Source organism: Clytia hemisphaerica, unplaced genomic scaffold (genome assembly GCF_902728285.1).
Source record: "Clytia hemisphaerica strain Z4C2 unplaced genomic scaffold, Clytia hemisphaerica genome assembly, whole genome shotgun sequence".
NCBI classification, from domain to species: domain Eukaryota; kingdom Metazoa; phylum Cnidaria; class Hydrozoa; order Leptothecata; family Clytiidae; genus Clytia; species Clytia hemisphaerica.
This window is the reverse complement of record NW_027104500.1, coordinates 816,615-839,420: the sequence shown is the minus strand read 5'-3', so window position 1 is coordinate 839,420 and position 22,806 is coordinate 816,615. Positions and strand designations below refer to the sequence as shown.

Genomic DNA, 22,806 nt, shown 5'->3' with positions numbered 1-22,806 from the left:
ACATTACGACAAAGTAAAAATCTATCTTTAATAGCAACAAAGAAAAAATTGTGGCTCAAAGTTTTAAAGCATTTAAATAGCTTGTAAACAGTAGACCTTTTTTTAAAGAGGCAGCCATATTGAATAATTATGTACTCCAGCATAAAAACAATGATACAGCCATGCATAATTACTGTATCATGCATATTTTAAAAATTATGCATGGCTGTATCGTTGTTTTTATGCTGGAGTACATAATTATTCAACATGGCTGCCTCTTTAAAAAAAAGTCTATTTAGTTCAGTAGGTATAGAGAATTCAATATTTGAAAACAGACACTGCATTGGTTTACAAGACTAGAGAAAGATGTCCATCCACACGGTTCATGAAAAAAATAAAGTATTTATGAAAAAAAGGTAATCAATACACCGTTTAACAGGTGTCGGTTGCGCACGCGCATGAACAATTTTCTATTGTTTTGATTTTGGCAACCACAAGAAACTTCACTCTCCCCCGTAAAAAATGGTAGGTAAACATCCAGTTCTCATAAGAAAACCCAGCAGTAGGTAAAGAACTCCTTACAGTATAATCATAACTTCTTTTCCTCTTGATGAATTTTTGTGAAATTTTCAGGAGAGATACATAAAATTGTCATTAATATCATGTTCAAACATCTAAAACATTCTCTTTAAAGGAAGGAAAAACAATGGCAATGTTTACATTTCTCTAACCTTCCAGCCACAGTACTAAAGTGAGCATTTTTATCTACCGCCTCTACGGTGGAGATGGCGAGACTGTTAAACGGTGTATTCCAACAAACAACAATCAATATACCGCAACAGGATCCCACGGTGTAAACATTATCAACCAACAAAACCCACACCACCAAAATTGTAAAAATAAGTCAATATAATTTCTATCAACAATTTCTCGTCAAATGTTTTTTTTCCAACATTCTGACTGTCTGATACCAATCATGGCTGGAGTCATCATGTGTAAGAGTGACTGTGTATAACAACAAAAGTTTATTGAAAATCATCCCACGGTCATGGTGAAGCTAAAGATTTATCAACCAAACAAAACTGACGCCAAGTCAAATCTGTCGATTAAAAATTTCCATGAAAATTACAATCGAAACTTATCTCATAAAATGCTTTTTTTAACATTCTGGAGGTGTTCAAAGTTAGAGGTATCATATGTAGAGCCAAGCAATACATGAAAAGTCATTTGCTATCCCATTTGCCATGAGATATACAAGTCAAGAAATCAAACAATAACCAACAAATCATGTCTCTTCACTTTCATGTCACATCGTGTTATATGGGGTCAGAAAGTCAATCCACAAGAACAGCCATCTTCCTTTATTATGGAGTGTTCCAAAACTATTGGTAGGTTGTTTCGAAGTAAAGAAACCCACACAGTTTGATTTATTTTTAAGATTTAACTTGGTGAAAACAAACTGCATCTTTCTAGCAAAAACTCATGTTTCAACCTGCTACATAACAATTGCCAGTCGGGTCTGCCACTAACATGTAATAGTTTTATTATAACCGGGCTTGAGAATCCGTAAGGGACTTTTAACATATATTATATATATAGTTTATCAGTCGACTCGAATCATGATACATTACTTATACTTCACTGGGTGCATTTTTCGCTGTGAAATTAAAAACGGGCGTCAGTCAGGGCGTACGGAAGGCGTTTTGACACGGGAAATTATGGAGAAAGCCCGTTTTAACAAATATTTCCCTTTTGGAAAACGGGAAATATTTAAAAATTTGATGCCAGCATAGTATTATTTTATTGACTTTGAATTACTGCTTTGGCAATACACATAAATATTTTGCTAAATTTGAACTTGTTTTTCATGCTTTAGATTATGTTTATTTTATACTGAGCAAATAAACCAATGTGTTGTATATGTCTCAACAGGTTTTTTTTTCTGATCAAAAATAATACGATTAAGTGTTTTTGTGGTTTGGGATCTTGGCATTAGACGGAAATTAAATCTCAAGATTTGTTATTGACAAAGTAATACTCGTGGCTTAGATTGGACTTGTGAGTGTATTCCTTTTCTTCTCTTAAAGGCCTCTTTTAGATAAATTTCGTCATAAAGAAATATTTGTGGAATCACCAATCTTAACATTGTAGAGCTTAGGCATTATTTTAGGAGTAGAATTTCCTCCAGCCACTTATATATCTGAAAAGTTGAACACAGAAATCTTTTTAGCTGTAATACCTATGGGCTGGATAGGACAGATACAGATATACATATGATATGAGGCACTTTAATTGCTCTAAACAGCTTTTAATAGTGTTTTGATTTGCTGTTTAATCCTTGATGTCCTTGATATGTTGAATATTAGACAGCTGGTAATTAAAATTATGTCATTATAGAGTGGTGGAGTTTTTTAGGGCCTAATAATGGCACACTGTTTTATTTCGTTTAAAGTTTCATGATTTTAAGAAGTTAAAGCAATTATCGGTAACGCTTTTGAATCGTGTGTTCGAGTTTATAAGGATTTTGATCGGGCTCCATTACAGTTGCACGATTCTTTTCTTGAGCAAGTGTTTTGCTCCTTGTCAAGCCCCAGAACATGCTGAAGGCTTTATTGTTTTAAGATCCAATTCTGAGTCAAGATATTTTTAGAGTGATATGCTTTTAAAGATAGACTGATTATGGTCGAGTTTTGATTTAAAGTCACATGTTTTCCTCCCACAACTCTTGTGGTTTTAGTAGAATGTTTTCATTTACCTTGTTTTTGGAGCCTGTCTGTAAAAGTTGGTGTTTCATAATTCTTCAACGTGATCAAGGCTGAAAGTACCGGTCACATTTGAGAGATCATTTTGCGATTACAGAGTACACGCGTTTCTTGAGGTTATAAAGGTTGGATAATTCGATTTGATGATAAAAATTCGTTTCATTTGTTTGTTTGTTTGTTTGTGTTAACTTATATGATTTCGTTATCCTTTTGGAGCTCTGTTGTCAGACCGCGAAGCTTCTCCGGTTTTTTTAGTGGAACAGAACTTCTTTATTCCTTTGATAAATCTTTTTCTCAAAATCTCGTTTCAATTTGCGTGAGTAATTACAAAAATTGACCAAAATGACTTCTTAATGGGAACTAATTTTGAGAAAGTACAACTACATCTCTTTTTCAAAAGTTGTTTTATTGGTCTATCAACTTTGAATACATACAATTACAAAGTTTTTACAGAACTTTCACTTATTGATCAATCTGTTTGTGGTAGTGTGTACAATTGCAGAGAATATTGGAAGCCAGCTACAACTTCACAAGCGATTGTCGTGAACATTTTGTATTTGTTTAATCACAAGAGAGCTATAAACTGAGTTAATAAATTCGTAAGAAATAACGTTGTGACTGCCAGGAAGTCTTACACAATGAGGAAACTTATAGGGCTATCATCGAGAACCAACCGTAAACTGATCAGTCCCTCACCTTTCCTTGATTTAGACATGTCGACAGATGTGATATGCCAGTTGGCTTATGACGGGAAACTGGAAGAATTGCAAACGAAATTGAGGACCGATTTGAAACTGGCAAGCAAAAAGTTTCAGGTAAGTAATGTCTACTTTTTTAGTTTGTGTAATTTTTAGTGGGTCTTTGGTGATCTCATCATAGTTTAAAGTCTAGATGTAGTGATAATACGCTGTTCTCGAGATCTTCAAAATCATCGTGTTTGAACACGGACGTTGGGAATTATAACTTTAGCAAGCGATGGCGATGGCAACAAAATTTGGAATAATTTTGTACACTATTGATAAGAGTGTTTTTAAATCTCTTCGAAATACAATTTCCTTCAATAGAGAAAAATTCGTGTTTTTAGGAACTATATTTTATACCACTCTCCTGAGGATAAAAGAGACCGATGTTCTAGTTCGAATTAGAGAGAGTTGGCTGAATTTTTTAGAAAGATAATTTATTCGCGAAGCGGAAAGAAAGACAAGACACGGGTGTTTGGTGCAATTTTTATGACAAAAAACGCGGACTTCCGTATGTAGATAACATTACAGAGATGTATTGAGTATCGAGATGCATCATAAGATTAATCTCTCATAAAAGTCCTCTTAAACGCTAAGCATCATTTCACAGTTGAAGTATTTCTCAAGAGATTACCTTGCTTAAAATAGTAACAATATCACTTTTGGACGATATTATTGATGTTTTTTTTGTCTAAGGAGTAAAATAAAATCGATAACAAATTTTCTTGGCATCGACAGTTATGATTCATTTTTTCATTCGAGTTAAAACGATCAAGAAGTCAGAAAAATAGCAATTGCTTTATTATGTAGCTATAGTTTGCGAATGGACCAAAATTATATTCTGATTTTGATGTCAACTTTATGATTTCAGATAAACGCATAGTAAAGGTTAGACACGATCGAATGTTGATAGATGTATACCCAAAAGAGCATGCGACACTGACATTCCTACCTTCGGCTACTTTGATGGGATTACATTTTCGCTGGGATTAAATTTGGTGGTTTAGCTCATCTGCATAATTTGACATTTTTTGAGTTTTGTTTAAAAATATTTTGCGGATAAGGCCTTTCCAAATTTCCATTGGGACTTAAATTTCGCGGATGACACCCAAATCCGCGAAATTTAATTACAGCCAAGTTTTATCCCATTAAAGTATAAGGTTTTGATTAATCTACCCTGTTTATTCAGAACTCCCGTATAATGGGTAGATATACCGGTACTATGATGAGGAGGATAAGCATAAATATCCCCGTCTAAATAATTATTTTTGTCTCTTTGCAGGACGAACGTCAACCATTACATTGGGCATGTTCAGGGGGCCATGACATTATCGTGGAATATCTTCTAAATGTTTGCAATGCCCCCGTCGACGAACCCGATGACGTAAGTTATTTCTTAATCCTCAAAATATTTGTAATTGTTAACTGACTTGGTCATTTCGACAAGGGGTCACTATCCGTCCCAAAGAAAATGAAACAAGAGAGTGGGCAGAAAGTTTCGTGGGCAGAAAGTTTCGCGAAGTCAAAAAGTCGCGAAATTTAGCGAATTTAAGTTTCGCGAATTATGGTTTTAGCCGAAATTTCACAGATAGAACTTTCGCGAATTCATATAAAATTTACCTTTTTTGGTAACAAAAACTTTTCAGGTTTAATTTCTTACCTGGCCGAAACTTTCGCGAAAAAGGATCAAAATCGCGAAAAACGCGAAAGTTTCTGTCCGCGAAAGTTTCTGCCCTTAAAGTACTTTAGAAGGTAATTCCGCGAGAAATTCTGAAGAGTCGACTTTCAAAGGTTTATTTTCAAGTGAAAAAGGATCTATCTAAAAATCTTTCTTTCGTCATGAGCTTTTCTTTAATATGTGGCACAGTTTCTGGTCTGACACATTTCGTTTTGATGATTGTGAACTAAGCCAGGTTTATATCTCTTTTGTTAAGAATTTAACGAAAATACATAATTAAATCAAGTAAAAACAGACGGATCGCGAAAATTAATCTTCGCCAAACTAAAAATTTGTTTTGCTCTCCTGAAGTATTTCATTTCTATTTGTCCATTTTTCTAAATAGTCTGGTTGGACGCCTCTCATCATCGCATCTTCAGCTGGTCGTGAAAATATCGTCAAAATGCTGTTAGATAAAGACGCCAACCCAAACAATCTGACTGCCACCGGACAATCCGCCCTTCATTATGCCGCCTCTCGCAACAGATACAGGGTAAAGGCCGGACTCCACTTTCGCGCGAAATGGGCGACAGTTTTCTTAACCTTTTTTGCCTGAAGAAAAGATTACGTCATAAAAAAGTTTCGCGCGAACAAAAAAAAAAGTTGAAGGAAGTTCTACTTTTTTCATCCGTTACGTCAATTTCGAACAATGGAATTGCTTCATTTTTCAACCGACCTTTACAACAACGTCAAAATGTTTTTGCTCATGTCGCGCGAAAGTGGAGACCGACCTACGTAAACACATTTTTATAAGCATGCAATCGAGGATTATAGGAAGGGCTGGTTCGAAGAAAATACGTACAAAGATACATTCTTTTTTATATGTATCAAAATCAATATCATTGCAATACTCGCTCTCAAATAGAATAATTACTTCAAACCACCTACAGGTTTTTTTTATAAGAACATCCAAAAATTTTTGAAGCCTTTGGATGACTTTTCAGTTTCCAGCGTTTTCCTAAAAAAATGGTGTTTTAGTGTCAATTAAAGCTTTAAAATGTTAATCTTAAATTTTGGCCATCGGAGCCTTATATTCTTATATAATTTCTTATAAAAAAGTGTAAAACTTACTCTTTCCCTTTTTATATCCAAGGAACTTGATCATATCTTTCTATTATTTGTAGATAGCGGAACTGCTGGTTGCTTCAAACGCAGAATTGAACGTTCAAGATCAAACGTCATTCGCCACGCCTCTCCACAGGGCTGCTTCAAAGTAAGACCAAATTCTTTTCTTTTCAAAAAGATCCTCTTTTTGAACAAGCCTAGTTTGAGTGTATTTGGAAGCAGGGAATTTTCCTAAAATCGGCTTGATTTTCAAGTGGTTTAGTCATTTTGTCTGGACTCTTAACTGGATGTCTAAAGGGGAGTGAGGGGTGCTTTGGTTCTATAGGTGTCCGTGAAATTTTCTGGTTTCGAATTGAGGCCTTATAAGTGAAAAGCTGCAGAGTTCAGTAAATTCTATAATATACAATGAAAAAAGAATTCATATTCATATTCGGAGTCGTAGCCGCGAAGTTTCGGTTTCGGGGAATGAGATTGGGAAAATTTTAACCTTTTTAAGGGTTTTGCCTTAAATATGCTCAAATGCATTAGAATAGTTTTTCTTTTCATTTAAGAGGTAATTTGAAGATCGTGAAATTATTGTTGGAGAACGAGTGCAATCCTAACTTGAAAGACGCTGAAGGAAATACTCCACTGTAAGTCATTAGTTTGTTTTTGAAAGGGAAGAATGTGGTATTGACCTCGAAACAGGGGGATTTGGATCAAGTTAAAAAGAGTGGAATGATTTCAAATGTCTGTATATATTTGGTGTGCATTTGGTATTATTTTATACTGGCAGGCTCGACCCGATCCTATTTTAACACAAGGGTTAAAAGGTGTAAGGCTCCCCTCCCCATTTAAAGGTTTATCACAGAGCCTCGATCTGCTCCAAAAAGATGAGGTGTTCTTACGGAACATTGTTATCGGGATCTGCTTATAGATTATAAATATATAAGGTTTCAAAATATTGTTAAAATCTAAGTTAATTTTACATCTGTGATATTGGTTTTGTGTTATTTTCTAATAGCCATGGGTTCAAAAATCGAAAACCAAAAAGAAGAATAATTTTTAGAAAATGGTGCTACTTCCAAAGACCCTCATTAGCATATTTTCATTGCGCTGAAGCGATTTCGAGGGGCTAAAACCGGCTGGAATGTGTATTTTGGTCACAAGACCGGTTTTTAGGGCTCTAAAGTTAGCTATTTTGGCAATCTCTCATTAACTCAACTTTTTTTATTTCCAGACATTTAGCATGCGAAGAAGAACGAACAGAAGTAGCAGAAATACTGATCCAGTATGGTTCATCCATTACCTTATTCAATAAGGTGTGTATAAACTTAGCTTGTGTGTTTTGAAATACGAAGGTTGGCTAGCCAGCCTTTTGTGATGTGAAAAACTTCCAAAGAAAATGGTAGTTGGTACTGCACTTGAAATACAAAATATATTACTGTCTTGTTAGAAAGATTATTTTTGAGTTTTCTGAAAAATCATCAAAATTTGCCTTGTCCGGGGGGTCAACTGATGCTTGTCCGGGTGGTAAAACCCGTTGTCCGGGGGGACCAAAAGTCACTTTGTCCGGGGGGTAAATCACTGAAAATTGTTATATCCTCCATCCCCATATTCAAATTTTTTCTAGAAAATCCCATTTCATATTTTAATTTTCGAAAATTTAAAGCCTTTGTTTACCTCAATTCATTTCTTTTATCCGCAGGAAGAGAAAACACCAATCGAACTCGCTCCTCCCTATTTACAAAGGAGACTGGCGGAGAGTGAAGACAGTAAAAGTTGATTATGATTCTTTTGCACATGCGTAGAAGAGAGGTTTGGCAGATTTTGTGTTTTCCCTTCGTAGATTTTATTAGAAATGCTTCAGGGGTATTTGGTGTATTATTTCTGTGAAAATGCGGGAAGTGAATTTATTTTTGGTGAGCAGAAGCAGGATCACCACCAATGAAGTATAACCCCGAAGGGCTAGAATCGAATCTCCTTGGTAGGATTTGAAGCCAACAAATCCTACCAAACTTGCGCGGCCTTGAGCGACCTGCCTGGTTTTTACGCAAATGACGGATTAAAACTAAAATTTACCGCTTAATTTCGAAAAAAATATCACTCGAAAACAAAGGAATTGCTAGATTCAATCCGTCATAAAAAATACGGCGTAGATTTTAAAGGCTTCCAGTTTTTCTTGCCTGAGAAAGGTTAGCGATTCGATTCTAGCCCTTCGGGCTTATACTTCATTGATCACCACTACTGATTGAGTCGTAATGACGTCATCCGTCCGTTTTAACCAATCAGAGAACATTTCTTTAAAAGTTTTATTTATTTTATGAATTTTTTATAAATTCTTATACGAAAATCATTGTAAAAGTATGCTTTGTTCATATTATTCTTAAAATTGCATTTTTTCGCCATTTTATTTTTTTCGTAAAATTTTTGTGTTTCTATACATCAGACAAGAAAAAAGAAATTGAATTTACTTTAATTTTAACTGTCCTTGATTTCGTGGTCTTAAAAATTGCAGTGTGGCTTAAGAAAATTATATTTTTAATATTTCCAATATTAACTCCCGGCTCTTTTTATTATACCCGATTTGTCTGAACGTAAGACGTCTTTTCTATAGTCTATATTTTTCAATAAGGCATTCAAATCTGAATCTTAGCCTATCAAAAAAGTTTAATCGTATTTTTAATTTGGCAAAAAGATTTTTGTCTTCACCAGGGCGGCGAGTAGAATTTAGTCAGATTTTTTAGTAATTATTATTGGTCAGCCTAAGCTGAGCATTCAAATCCGTAAAATTCATTTCTTCCATCATCATCATCATAAGACGGCAAAAAAAAAATCCGATTTCCCGATCTCACTTTGATTTTTAAACTTTCTTCCGATCGGGTTAACTTTTTGGGTACTTTTAGCGTGCGTTGTTTTTTACAGATCATAATGTGGTCTTTCAAGATGGCGGCTCAAGCGATAAGTCAGATGTGATAAGTCAGTGTTGTTCCGATCGGGTTAACTTTTTGGGTACTTTTAGCGTGCGTTGTTTTTACAGATCATAATGTGGTGTTTCAAGATGGCGGCTCAAGCGATAAGTCAGATGTGATAAGTCAGTGTTGTACCAAAGTATTTCCAGTGTAAATCTGTTGCAAGCTTCAATTTCTGTCATTTATTTTTTTAACTCGGCAAATCAAACACATGATTTTCATCAAGGGGATTCTTTTTCTACACCTTTTGAAGGTTTAAAAGCCGTTTGCTCAAGTTTTTGTTTATGTTGAATTTTCTGATACTTTTTATTGCTGCTTTTTATTAGTTTTTGCAATAAAAACATATTTTTCTTGTTTGCCTCTAGGTGGGATTGATGGTGTTATAATGTTATTGGAATTTGATAAAGTTTACAAAAGTACAGCTACTGTCTAAATTTGATAGAGACTGGATGCAATCGTGCTTTTTTGGACTTGGTTTGCTTGGACGTGTTGTTTGATAAGGCGAATCGCAAAAAATTGTTTGGTTCCCGTCATTTCTACTTTAAAAAGTGGGGGTCAGTTTGTCGAAAATATTTTTCTTTCAAGAAGCAGCTATATACATCTTGTTGAAAGGGAATCTGTACCCGTGTGGACTGATCTGAATTAAGAAATTGAGGATAAACCGTGGATAAACTGGTTTTCGGTTTACTCTCCATTAGCATGCGGCTCGCTACTTCGATTTGAAAACTTGTAAACACAGAGCGTGCAGAGGTCGACAGTGGAAATCCAGCAAAGCAGCGGAAAAGCTTTCCGACTCTCCAGCTCTACCTGCTGACCGTAAATCAGGGGCGGTCAGATGACAGGAACCAAATGATGACATCACATCTCCTATTATTGGACTTGCAAAATTATGACAAATGGTCTTTGGAATTTGATCAATTATATTAATATTAATATATACAGTTCTTGTTGAAATTGATCAAACTATTTTTCACGCAGTTCCGGACGCAGATAGTGTTTTTCTAAACTTTTCTAACCTTGGCGCACGTTTTGCTGAATGATGGAATGGAATGAATGGCGATAACAGTTTATACATATCTCTTATCAGACTTGCAGAAAGCGGACTGCAGAAAGTTATGAAAAATGGTTTCTAGAATTTAATGAATTATACCGTCAAGTTACACAACATGCACACTCTCGTCACAACTTGCACAGTCATAACAAACAGATCCATCTGGTCTTCATTTAACATTGTTTTAAAGTTTAAAAAACACTACCAGTGCTTGGCACAGAAGAGAGGAATCCCAGTTGAAATTAATTGCTACTCCGTTGCCCTGTTGAATTTATTTATTATGGTCGTGTGTTTATTCCGCCAAGGCGGTAAAGCGATCGCCCAAATTCATAGACCATTCAAAAGGGAGTTTAAAGCAAAATAGGGGGAAAATGAGCTTCCCTGCATAGTTATGAATTTTAAGTTTTGCTTTTGATTATCATTTGCGACCAGCAAAGTCTTCAAGATGGTTGTGTGCATGTTGTGTAACTTGACGGTACTAAACTACAAAATTTATTTACGAAGACTGGATGTAAATTATGTTTTTCTGACCTTGCCAAATTTTGGCTTTCACTGAATAGCAGTCAGTTTTTACGTACCTCATTGGCCTTGTAGACAACTGACAAATGGTTTCTGTAATTTGACCAAGTCTACCAAAATACAGTTCCTGTTGAAATGTTATAAAAATGAACTACGTTTTGCAAAGATTTTGGTGCAAATTGTGTTTTTCTGGAGTTTGCGCTTTGTGACTTAAAGTTTGTAGCTTGTTAGTTTAAAGTGTTATTGGAGTTTTATCAAGTAAAACAAAAAGTACAGTTTCTATGTATATTTGATGGATATCTTTATTTTGGTTCTGACGTTTTGGCAATTTTCTTATTTATTTCTACTAGATAAACCTTTGTATATCTGACATATGGATATTGTCTCCATACTTTGATCTTCTCGTGGGGGGGGGGGGGGGCTTGGAGGAGCTCTCAGGCTTGTTTTGAATAATTTTAAATCAAGTTATCAAATGTTTCACATTTTGTACATTATTCAACATTTTTAGTCTACTCTGTTTCAGTACATCTCTTACATCTGTTAACCCACTTATTAAAGCTATCTAGCTAAGCTCTATTGGCTGACCTTCCAGCCTCGGCTGGTTTATTCTCAACTTCATTCTCAACTTCAGTTGAGCTAGAATCTGAGAATGTCTGTGTGTGTGTCTGTCTGTGTGTATGTCCCAAAACTTTGGGGCAGCCAAATTCAAAAATTGTTCGATTTGGTTGAAATTTTGCACGCTTGTTCCTTGGGTGAATATCTGGGGGTGTTTCTTTCATTTTTCAAAAATTTTGATTTTTGGGGCTTGGGGAGGAGTTTTTCACCAAAACGAGGCTAAAACTTTGGAGCAGCCTGGAGACTTCAAAAATTGTTCGATTTGACTGAAATTTTGCACACTTGTTCCTTGGGTGAATATCTGGGGGTCTACGATTGGGCTTATGAATAGTTTGAAGGCACTGAAGTTGAGCCAAGTGCGTTGCGCACGTTCGACTATTCTTTCGTAAGTAAAACCAAATTTTTATTCTACAAAAATGCATAAAATTACAAGTTTTGTATAATGCACGTTTTTTTCATAAGAATAAACTACCTTAAGGGAAGAAATTTTCGCGAGAAGAAATTTTCACGGAATTTAATTTCGCGGTTTAGCCATTTTGGTGTGTTTCGCGGAATTTAATTTCGCGAATTATGCCCAAATTCGCGAAATTAAATTCCGCGAAAATTTCTTCCGCGAAAATTTCTTCTCGCGAAAATTTCTTCCCTTAAGGTATATGTGAACATGTGGCTAAAGTATGATGGACAAAATGATAAGAGGAACATTTTAAATTTTTACGGACTCTTTAACTCCTGATCTGATTTCTTAGAAAAATGGACTAAAATACTCACAAAATTGTAAAAATAAGAACCTGTTAAGAACCCCTCAAAGGCTTAAAACTAAAAAAGTTAAGACCATCCAAAGGTTCTTTGAATGTGCTTACAAAAAAGCGTGAAACATTAACAAAAAAACGGACCATCGTTGAACAAAGTAGCTTCGGCGTATCTTCTTTTCACCAATCCAGGCAATTTTTTACCACCAGCATAAACCCATCGAATCATTTCACATGGAACGCGGTCAAAATCACCAGCATTCAGTTTTTTCAACATGGTAGACTTCCTTAAATTTGTACCACCTAAGAACAACAGAGATGCTTTAAAAGAACCAAATTTTTGTCAAAATTTCAATTTACTTGGTGTTTTACGAAACTAATTTTCGCGATAAACACAAAAAAACACCGAAATAAGATACCACGAAAATTAGTTATATCTCGCCTGAAAGAAAACCTTTTCATAAATAATGTCATGAACACCTCGCCGCTTACCTCACTTTCAAAACATGCTATGCTATACTCTATTCATAAAAGTTCAGTCTTCAATCTTTTTATACCAACATTTCCATATTGATTAATTTTTGTGAGAATCTTCTCGCATATTTCATTTCTCAGGACGTTCTAGGTGGCACGGACTTATATATACTCACTGGGTCGAGAGACACCATTTCTCTGTTGGGTTTATTTATAAAACTTTTCCTTTACCAAACGTGTCAAAAAATATTCGGCTGACTTCAGGGCTAGAGCCTTAGTAACTGATTTCATTCATAAAAAAGTGTGTAGGTTTCTTACCTAGATTGAAGGTCCATGAAACAAGTGCATCATATTGATTTTGATTTATCCAAACTTTGACGGATTTCTCAACGTCATTTTCTGCTGATCGTACGTCTTGACGGAGAAAGAGTTCTGCTTGTTCCGCAGTAATTGTTTGACCTGCCCGGACACCTTTGGTATGTCCGTAACCAATAGTCCAAACTCCGACTGCATCCTGGTAAGCTGTCAAGCGAAGACCTTCGAATCTTTTAATAAGGTCTAGACCAGCTTGGCTTATACTTTTCCCTGTAATCAAGTTCAAAGTTACATCAGTGGAAATTCATACCATCGTCAAGGAGAGTGCTTACACAGGAATAGCTACAAGACATTAGTTTATTAGTAAACTAAACTGAGGACTAGAATGAGAATCAAACTTGACTTTTGAATATCGCTAGTCCACTGCTCTATGGAGTTACTACATTAAACTCGAACAAACACGGGACATATACATATACAGTTGTTTCTCTAATTCGATCTTCAAGGGACAAAAAATGTTCTTTGAATTAGAGAAAGATTCAAATAGTAGAGTATTTTACGAGGCTTTCCCTTTCCCTGGAGACTCCAGTGAATGTTATAGAGGTTCGAATTATATGGAGACTCCAGTGAATGTTATAGAGGTTCGAATTATATGGAGACTCCAGTGAATGTTATAGAGGTTCGAATTATATGGAGACTCCAGTGAATGTTATAGAGGTTCGAATTATATGGAGACTCCAGTGAATGTTATAGAGGTTCGAATTATATGGAGACTCCAGTGAATGTTATAGAGGTTCGAATTATATGGGGACTCTGGTGAATGTTATAGAGGTTCGAATTATATGGGGACTCTGGTGAATGTTATAGAGGTTCGAATTAAATGGAGACTCCAGTGAATGTTATAGAGGTTCGAATTATATGGAGACTCCAGTGAATGTTATAGAGGTTCGAATTATATTGAGACTCCAGTGAATGTTATAGAGGTTCGAATTAAATGGAGACTCCAGTGAATGTTATAGAGGTTCGAATTATATGGAGACTCCAGTGAATGTTATAGAGGTTCGAATTAAATGGAGACTCCAGTGAATGTTATAGAGGTTCGAATTATATGGGGACTCTGGTGAATGTTATAGAGGTTCGAATTAAATGGGGACTCCAGTGAATGTTATAGAGGTTCGAATTATATTGAGACTCCAGTGAATGTTATAGAGGTTCGAATTATATGGAGACTCCAGTGAATGTTATAGAGGTTCGAATTATATGGAGATCCAGTGAATGTTATAGAGGTTCGAATTATATTGAGACTCCAGTGAATGTTATAGAGGTTCGAATTATATGGAGACTCCAGTGAATGTTATAGAGGTTCGAATTATATTGAGACTCCAGTGAATGTTATAGAGGTTCGAATTATATGGAGACTCCAGTGAATGTTATAGAGGTTTGAATTATATGGAGACTCCAGTGAATGTTATAGAGGTTCGAATTATATGGAGACTCCAGTGAATGTTATAGAGGTTCGAATTATATGGAGACTCCAGTGAATTTCTATAGAGCTTCCAATTATATGGAGACTCCAGTGAATGTTATAGGGGTTCCAATTATATGGAGACTCCAGTGAATGTTTAGACTGTTCTATAATGGACTCGAAAAGTGGAAAAGATGTCCGAGCTCAAAGACCGAAGATTTGGCCCCCCCAGGAACCACCAACCCACCGGGGATATTGCCCCTTTTCAAAAATCTTGCCATGTGTTTGTATGTTTCGCGGAGAAATTTGGTACTGTAGGGTGGTTCAACTTCAAACTTTAAACCCGACTTAGAAAAATTTTAACTTAGAATTATAGTTAAATCTTTGTAATATTGGTCACAAATATTCACTAACCAGTTTTAATTCACCCCATTCATAAGGAGAAAGACACGAAATTGTAGGTAGAACTTATTAAGATTCTAACATCATTCTTAAAGAGGGAAACAATAACATACCTTGAGCCTGTTGAGTTACAAGGAATAAGAAAGGTAAAATTTTGACCAATATCTGCATCTTGTTAGCACTGTATCTGTATCTGTAGCGTCGTCCACTTTGTTTCGAGGCGCTTTGACTTGCAAACCAATCTTATGCTTCCTTCTTTCGTTCTCACTGATTTTTCTGTCATATCTAAGGTCAGACTTTATATATCATGAAAAATAAACCGATTAAACAATATGTGGTCATATAAAACAATAAGACAAAATAATTGAGCTGATGCTATATGATGCTATATAGTTTCGTTTAAAAAAGTCCCTCAGTGTTTACCTGACTACTGTGTGAAAGCAGATACTGTACGTCAAAGAGACAGGTAATCTGATATTATCCCATAATCAATTTAATAGTATATCAAAGAAAGGAAATGATAATGATATACTTCTATGAAGTTCGAGATATCTATAAGATGTTTTAAGCAAGAAATCTTTGACCTACATTCTATGAATTTCAAAATAGCAAATAATATCTTTGTGAAAATATTAAACAAAAATTGGCAAGGATAAAAGAATATAGCATCGATATTGTTTATTTTGAATCACTCTTTTTGTCAACAAATTCAAAAGCGGAGTTGACGCATTGATGACGTGATATAGTGCCCAGGGATAAACAATGTGTTAACACATTTTTTTATAAAAACTTCAAACATTTTTGAAGCTGTCAAATGTTCTTAACATGTTCTTATTTTCACCATTTTGTGAGTATTTTTCTAATAAATCGGGCGTTTTAGAGTTTAAAAAGTCTTAAAATATTCTAAACTTGTTCTTGACATTTTGGCCATATAAGTCTTATGTTCTGATATAGTTTGTTCTTATAAAAAAACGTTTGCTCGATTATCACCCAAAATGTTTGATAACCTTAATTTCACTTTGTACACCCCCTTCTCACAGACCCACTGGGAACCCTCCCCACTGGAAAAATTGGCCAAAATATCATCCCTGGTGGAAATTCGTCCTCCCATTTTTGTCCCCACTGAAAATAATCAAATAAACCAATCCTCACTGCAAAACATTATGGCTATTTTCCCATCCCTGCTGAATTTTCTGACTTGAAAACAAAAGAATTCAAATCCCCGGTCAGAAAAAATACAGGAATATCAATCCACATCGAGTTTCAGTCAGTATTTTGACCCCACTGGCTAAAAAAATCCTACCGGGCCTGTGAGAATGGGGTGTACTTGTTTGATCGATCTCGAAAGTGAAAAAAAAAAACAGAAAAAAAACCGTACATGTGTATTGGAAGATATTTTTTCAAGGGGGCGAGTTTGCTGAATGTTCAGGGGGATAGATTTGATGCTTGTCCAGGGAGTGAAAAGTCGACATGCCCGGCGTAGAACAATATAAAAAACAATGTATCCTCTAACCCATTGACGGATTTTTTCTGAAAAAATCAACAATGGGCTTTTCCAGAAAAAAACCGTGCACCCCCTGTTGAGGAGGTCCAACCTTTTGTGACCTACCCCTTGGAATTCCAGGCAATTTTAGGATCATACCCCTCTGGAATTCCGAATTTTTACAAATTTTCAATCATTACCCCCTTGGAATTTTTGACAGATTTTCGTCTACCCTTATGGAATTCCACTGCATTTCAACCCTTACCCCTTGGAACGGAAATGGACCTCCTTAACAGGGGGTGCACGATTTCTTTCTGGAAAAGCCCAATCAGCGTAAAAAATGAAAATGAGTCTAATACATAAGGATAGCAAAAGAGCAAGGAGCAAAAGAAGTAGGCTTTTGCAAATCCTCTAGCGAAAAGAGTTTCTTATAGAAGGTATATCTATAGAGGTCTGAGATTCAGGCTACAAAAGAAAAAGCTGTAGCACCTTGTCTTGTAAGGTAGATATTTCATATGACAAAAATTATCGAGTTTTGGATACTAAAATTGCACTTCAATATTTCGAAGTTATAACCCTCTCATTATTTACTTAGTTCCTTAATTTTATCAGTGTCTTTTGCAGAATCTAAATTATCCTTTTCAATGGATGGCGGAGATAACGAAACATCTGATTTCAGTTTCTCAATTTTGCTGCATGATGAGGATAAAACAATTTCATCATTTTCTTTGGAAACATTGGTTGCGGATTTATCAATCGTGGGAAGGGCTTCAAAAACAAAGTGTCTTTCATTTCTAGGTGACTTGCATAATCTTGGTGATAACAGTTTCTCATTTTTCGGTGGAGAAAGCCTTTCACTGTATGATGGAGATAGTAGATTGTCAGATTTCTGTTTCTCAATTTTGTTGAACGATGGAGATAAAAGAATCTCGCTTTTTGTTGGTATAGAGCGTTTAGCATTCGCGTGTTTCTCATTTGAGTTATATGTCGGAGATAATAAACATTGCTGAGTTGATACCATATCTTTATTACCCGTCCTTTTAGCCTGGTTCATGTTAGGAGTAAGGTTCCCTTTAAACGGTGATGAATTATTTTCCGCAAAGCGGGATCGTTTGTTGGCTGCTGTATCAACGGTCCCCGGTAATTGTAACAAAGTCAATGATCTTGGTTTCCGATCCTTCGTTTCTACGATTTCAGTAGCTTGTGGAGATAAAAGAAACGTTTTAGGCTTTGCATCTTTGACTTTGTCTTTCATTATGAAGAGTGTTTGAGGCTGTAGAGAATTCATTTGCTCTCTTAAAGTCTCTGTTGACGACGCTGAGACAGTTCGGCGTAGATTTTCTCTTACCTTCTTAGACGTTGTGGAAGTGGTTTCGTGAGACGCCGTACGGTTCAAGCTACGTCGCTTACCTTTAGTTGATAAAACCGTAGCACGACTTGAGTTCGTATGGCGTAGTGATTTGTGTTCTCGGTTCGATAAAATTGAAGTCCTCGATGACATGACTAACCCTTCATTTTTAGATGAAATTGTAAGTTGTGGAATGTTGTGACTCGAGTAAGCATATTTATTGATTTGAACTATAGCTTCATCTAAAGATCCATCTTCATAATTACTTTGTCGACTGTTTTTTCGTAAGAGACGTCGTTTAAATAACGACATATTTTCTTTCGACGAAATATTGAACAACGGTGGTGGATTTAGTTTACATTTATCGGTATGTGAAGATTGGAATTTCTCTGGACATGAGTACTTTCGTAGAAGTTTTTTCCGCGATCGGCCGCACGTACCGGCTGGATGACTACATTTTCGGCACCGGTCCGGTAATGTTGTGCGGTTTTCACACGACTCTATAAATTGACTGATTCTTTTTCCGTCGATGAGCGTTTCAGTTTCTTGTTTATTACTGTTCTTATTGGCTAGTTCAATCGTTTGATTACCGTCTTTAAGTAATTTCAACTTTATCGAACTTTTGGATGATCGTTCTTTCGTAATCTGAAAATTAGCAGAAAATAGAAATGAGTGGACGGCACTGTAGCTAAGAAAAGGCCTGTCGCTTTGAAGACAATAAGATTTATTTCTGCTTACATATCTTTTTCATTTTGCGAGATTCTGAAGAGAGAAAAAAAAAAAAGATAAAAAGGCCTTTCGTGCCAGCGTTGTTTCAACGTTCATCTAACATAATATGGATGTCATTCTAAGTCCGTTACATAAAGTGTACTGCAAAACAACATTGTCCATCAGCTGAGTTTGATAAGAAAAGTTAAATAAGATGAAAAAAAGAAAGTTGACAAAAGATTTGGGGTGCAGTCAGTGTAGGTAAGAAAAGTTGTCAATAAATTACGATTTGAAGAATTGGTCAAAGCAAAGTTTTCATCCCAGACGAAAATTGACTCAACATGACAAATTAGCCTAATTTTCAATATTTTGAAAGTCGCTCTTTTTATACTTCGGTGACAGGGCCCACGCCACCGGGGGAGCCAGGGAGCAAGCCCCCCCCCCACTTTTTTGCAAAGTAACAATTTTTGGTTGCGCCTCCTTAGACTCTATATTCATTGCCCCCCCACTTTTAATTTCATGGCGTGGGCCCTCGGTGAGCGATGGAAAACTAAATAAAAGTTAAAAATTCTCTCACATTTCTTTTCCATTTTGCGAGATTCTTTAACAAACGTTTCTTATGAGACTCTTCATCTAAAGAAGATCGCTTGTCACGTTTTCTCGATAATTTCTTCAAATCTTTTCTTTTCTTTTTACCATTCGTCGTCACGCGTAAATGTTTCATTAACACGGCAATCACGATGTTAACGAGCACGAATTGAGCGAACAACACGAATGACACGAAAAATAATGGAGCCACGTAACGTGATACGCAACAGTTCGACGTACATTGGATGGAATTGTCACAACTAGAACGTAACGTATCCTAAATGAACAATAAAAAAGTTCTATCATCAATAATTATGTTCCAATTTGTACACGGTGAATAACCCCACCATGATTAGAACCCAAACACTTTCCAGCAAGCACACGACGTTGTTTTAACGTTCAAATAACGTTATTTGGATGTTATGAATGTCAAATGGACGTTGCTTTGACGTTGTGTGCCGGCTGGGTTTCTCTTTCGTTTTCGAACAACTAGCAGCGCAGTATTTTAGAGCAGACGGTGAGGTGCTCAGAAAGGATTATCTGTTATGAGACTAAGACCATGTTTAGACGTTACGGTTTCGTTTCGCTCCGAAAGAGACCAACAGACTTCGCTTTTTCATTTGGATTTTATTTTGAGTTCAGTTACTTACCCTCATAATGCCACTCCAGTTATCTCCGGTTGCTATGCGAAATAATGTCAACATAGAGTTGCCAAGTGTCTTGAAGTTGGCATGACGACCAAGTCCAGCGCATGGGAACCGGTTTGTGCATTCTAAACAAGTAGGGGGAATAAAGTTTAATTCTTGCGTAAGTCATTTTTCTAACGAAAACACCCAAAAAAGCCGTGAGTTAAGTCTCTTACTAAAAATAAAAACGGGTTGGTCAAAATCCGGGAATATGAAGTTATCCTAACTAACGCATATCAAGAATACATGTACAATCAAATTAAACTAGATACTGTAATTTTTTAATTTTCACTTATAATTGCAAATTTAAAGAATTTTAATCGATAAGCTCGAACAATATGAGTAGACTTTTGATTAAAAAAAGTTTCTTTTTAATAAGTAGCATCCAAAATTTTTAAGCCTTCGAAAGTACTTAACTTTCTGAGTTTTAAGCCTAAAGATGTTCATATTATCAGGATTTTGTGAAAAATTTTGTGCGATTTCCTAAGAAGGTTGGTGTTTTTGCGTTCGCAAAGCCTATTGAAATGTTCTTAACTTGTTCTTATTATTTTAACCATGTTATATTGTTTATTCTTATATAAAAAACGTATAATGAAAATTTTTCACACTTACCAAGTGTTCCAAACAGTTGAATACCCAAGCAACTGTACACAAAAAATAACAATGAGAAAAGTAATGCCAAATTTGTGACCTATGAGAGAAAAGGAGAAAATAAGTACCATCGGTTCTTATAAGATTTTCACTTCAGCAATAAGATTCTTGTCACTTTTCCAGAATCTTTCCGCTATTTTTCCCAGGATAACCGACATGAGATTAGAAAGGGTTTGTTTCTAATGGTACGGAATATCTTGTGTTTACTCACGAAATTGTCTAACTTTCCGAAGCTTGTTTCTCGACTACCCTAAGTCCTGGTCTTTTTCCACTAGAAAAGTGGCAAAGGAATCTTAGTGCGGAAATGGGAATCAACGGTACTGCGACTAGCAAAACGAGCCAGAACAAAAAATACAAAGAACAAATTATAATGAACAATTGTTTTGAAATAATGACTTTGAGTATATCAACGCTTGTAGTAACATAACAATAAAATATATTCCAATATTCCAATAGTAATAGACATTTGCTCGTACAATATGGAAATATTTCACTCGTTCCGGATTTTCCGTATAAATTATTCCGTAAATATTGTACGGAAAAATCTCGGAACTCGTAAAATATTTCTCATATTGTACTCGCAACTGTCTGATAACTGGTTTATCGGTGACCCAAAAAATGCACTTTTTGTGTTGGAGGACACTTTTGTAGCAAAGTGACGTTAGATTGCTGCTACCGCTACAATGCAACAACATCTTTTCGCCAATTTATATTTTACATGTAAAGTACATTATCCCGCATCAGTAAGATTCTAGCGATTTCATTGGTCAAAAGACATCACGTGGAGGTGGGATATAAACCGTATCCTGTCTCTATCGCGTTCGATTGAGAAAAAAAAAAAGACATTGCATATTGACGAATGCACTTTCGAATGTTTTGATCGTCAAGATTCGAATGTTTTGTTTTGAAAAGACTTGAAATCGAAATTGAAATGATTGGGGTTGAGAAAGTCAACAAACAAGAAATCTTTAAAGTTATTTTGATTTTTACTTTTCTTGAGTTTATATGGATACAACAAGACTTTTAATTGCGATGTTATAAAATGTCACTCTCACGGATCCCACTTTCACTGTTTGATTTACTTTGTAGTTCTTTGATGTAATTATCTACTTGGAGAGTTCTGAAAGTTTTTCGTGATTTTGGAAAACATGCAAAGGGACTTCAACGGGATAAATCCGTTGCACGGTCGTCTCGAAGTGGGATACGGGATATACAGGGATCAGTAAAAACCGTATTGGGACTCGGCAAGCCTCGCCACCAATACGGTTTTTACTGACCCTTTATATCCCGTATCCCACCTCGAGAAGACCGTGTAACTAATAAGATATATCGTACTCTTCTTAACCAATCAGATTGCAGATATTTTTGGGATCGCCGATAATATTAGATGAACGTTGAAAAGCAAGTTGCATATGCACCAGCTGAAAATCGCAAGAAATAAGATCTAACTCTAATACCTGAGGAATTGTCTCGGCTACATGATTCAAAAGAAATCGTAATCCTTTTGCCATCTTCAATAATTTTAATGCTGAAAATGAAAAAAAGTCAAAGATATTAAATTTTGTTTGTCATGGGGTATATTATGTTCAACATCCTAATAATTTACATCGTGTCCTGGACTGGGGCAAGTATTTGTGTCAAAAATTCGATGTTCAGATATAAATCCCCTTTATCACCCTCGTGTGCAATCTTGTTTAGAACAACTGAATTTTCCACCCATTCATAGTATTAATAGCCAATCCCTATCCCAGCGCACGACTTTTGATCACTCTGTTGGTCGAATATTTTCAATGTGTTTGACTTTAAATTGAAGTGACGTTAGTTCCTTAAAGCAGACTTCAGATGTCGTCAATATACCCCTAAGGATTTTTGAGGGGGTATATTTGTAAAAAATTAAAGACGAGAAGGTACTAGAAAATTGTCATTTCTTACATACGCTATTAACCCTCCCAACTCATTCACTAGGTTGTCAAGCCCACCCTGAATACACCTTTTCGACTGTAGTCGCGTGGTCAGGCGCGTGCCACTTATTCAATTATCCTCCTAAAATCGATCCAATCCTTTTCTGACATATTTTTCTATTGTCTATAGGTGCAAAAAAAGGAGTGGGACGGTGCTAGTGGAATAAAGTGGACAAAGAATGCCCGTGTGGCAATCGGCGCCTACGGTCGAAAAGGTGTATCGAGTGTCAAACATCTTGAAAGGTAAACAGTCATATGTCATAAAAAGGGAAATAACATAAATACAATTATAAGGTTGTAGCAGTAATTTCTAACCTCGGATAACACGTAGTAGCCTCATAGCTTTGATAGCAGCAGGGTTGACATTGGAGATATGAACGTTGAGATAATCAAAGAAAATACTGATGATTGAGACGATGACAACGAGCAAATCGAAACAATACCATCTATAAAATCGAAGAAAATACAAATTTCATGTTCTTATTACTTGTATCAAGTATAGTTCATAACAATTAATTCTCATAAAATGAATACCTTAAGATAAGAAATTTTGGCGAATTCGGCGAATTTTTAAGGC

At 35.8% G+C, this 22,806-nt stretch overlaps 3 protein-coding genes across 4 annotated transcripts in view; 1 reads left to right on the top strand and 2 right to left on the bottom strand.

The window, feature by feature from the left end:
* The window catches only part of LOC136821736 (26S proteasome non-ATPase regulatory subunit 10-like), a 29,509-nt gene extending 20,788 nt beyond the window's left edge, over positions 1 to 8,721 (top strand). Inside the window, exons 2-8 of the mRNA XM_067077948.1 lie at positions 3,453 to 3,556; positions 4,764 to 4,865; positions 5,545 to 5,691; positions 6,323 to 6,411; positions 6,815 to 6,895; positions 7,483 to 7,564; positions 7,951 to 8,721. Coding sequence (XP_066934049.1) covers positions 3,455 to 3,556; positions 4,764 to 4,865; positions 5,545 to 5,691; positions 6,323 to 6,411; positions 6,815 to 6,895; positions 7,483 to 7,564; positions 7,951 to 8,028 — 681 coding nt within the window. The 5' untranslated portion in view covers positions 3,453 to 3,454 and the 3' untranslated portion in view covers positions 8,029 to 8,721. The remainder of the gene's footprint in view (positions 1 to 3,452; positions 3,557 to 4,763; positions 4,866 to 5,544; positions 5,692 to 6,322; positions 6,412 to 6,814; positions 6,896 to 7,482; positions 7,565 to 7,950) is intronic.
* A 3,329-nt stretch (positions 8,722 to 12,050) lies between these two features.
* LOC136821750 (lysozyme RrrD-like) lies at positions 12,051 to 15,084 on the bottom strand. The gene is made up of 3 exons (XM_067077961.1): positions 14,918 to 15,084; positions 12,941 to 13,207; positions 12,051 to 12,451 (listed from the first exon to the last, which is right to left on the bottom strand). The coding sequence occupies exons 1-3, from the start codon at positions 14,973 to 14,975 to the stop codon at positions 12,276 to 12,278; spliced, it is 501 nt and encodes a 166-aa protein (XP_066934062.1). The 5' UTR covers positions 14,976 to 15,084; the 3' UTR covers positions 12,051 to 12,275.
* Positions 15,085 to 16,777: 1,693 nt separating this feature from the next.
* LOC136821738 (voltage-dependent T-type calcium channel subunit alpha-1I-like) overlaps positions 16,778 to 22,806 on the bottom strand; it is an 81,107-nt gene continuing 75,078 nt past the window's right edge. For both annotated transcript variants that reach the window (XM_067077950.1, XM_067077951.1), the window contains 6 exons: positions 22,545 to 22,675; positions 21,726 to 21,796; positions 20,230 to 20,308; positions 19,582 to 19,703; positions 18,921 to 19,208; positions 16,778 to 18,280 (listed from right to left, as the gene is read on the bottom strand). In XM_067077950.1, coding sequence (XP_066934051.1) covers positions 16,871 to 18,280; positions 18,921 to 19,208; positions 19,582 to 19,703; positions 20,230 to 20,308; positions 21,726 to 21,796; positions 22,545 to 22,675 — 2,101 coding nt within the window. In that variant the 3' untranslated portion in view covers positions 16,778 to 16,870. The remainder of the gene's footprint in view (positions 18,281 to 18,920; positions 19,209 to 19,581; positions 19,704 to 20,229; positions 20,309 to 21,725; positions 21,797 to 22,544; positions 22,676 to 22,806) is intronic.

Excerpts from the sequence above, each read along its gene's own strand:
- LOC136821750 (XM_067077961.1), bottom strand. The coding sequence starts at position 14,975 with ATGCAGATATTGGTCAAAATTTTACCTTTCTTATTCCTTGTAACTCAA. Across the intron at positions 13,208-14,917 it reads TGTAACTCAACAGGCTCAAG|GGAAAAGTATAAGCCAAGCT; the intron begins GTATGTTATTGT and ends ACTTGATTACAG. Across the intron at positions 12,452-12,940 it reads TTCATGGACCTTCAATCTAG|GTGGTACAAATTTAAGGAAG; the intron begins GTAAGAAACCTA and ends TGTTGTTCTTAG.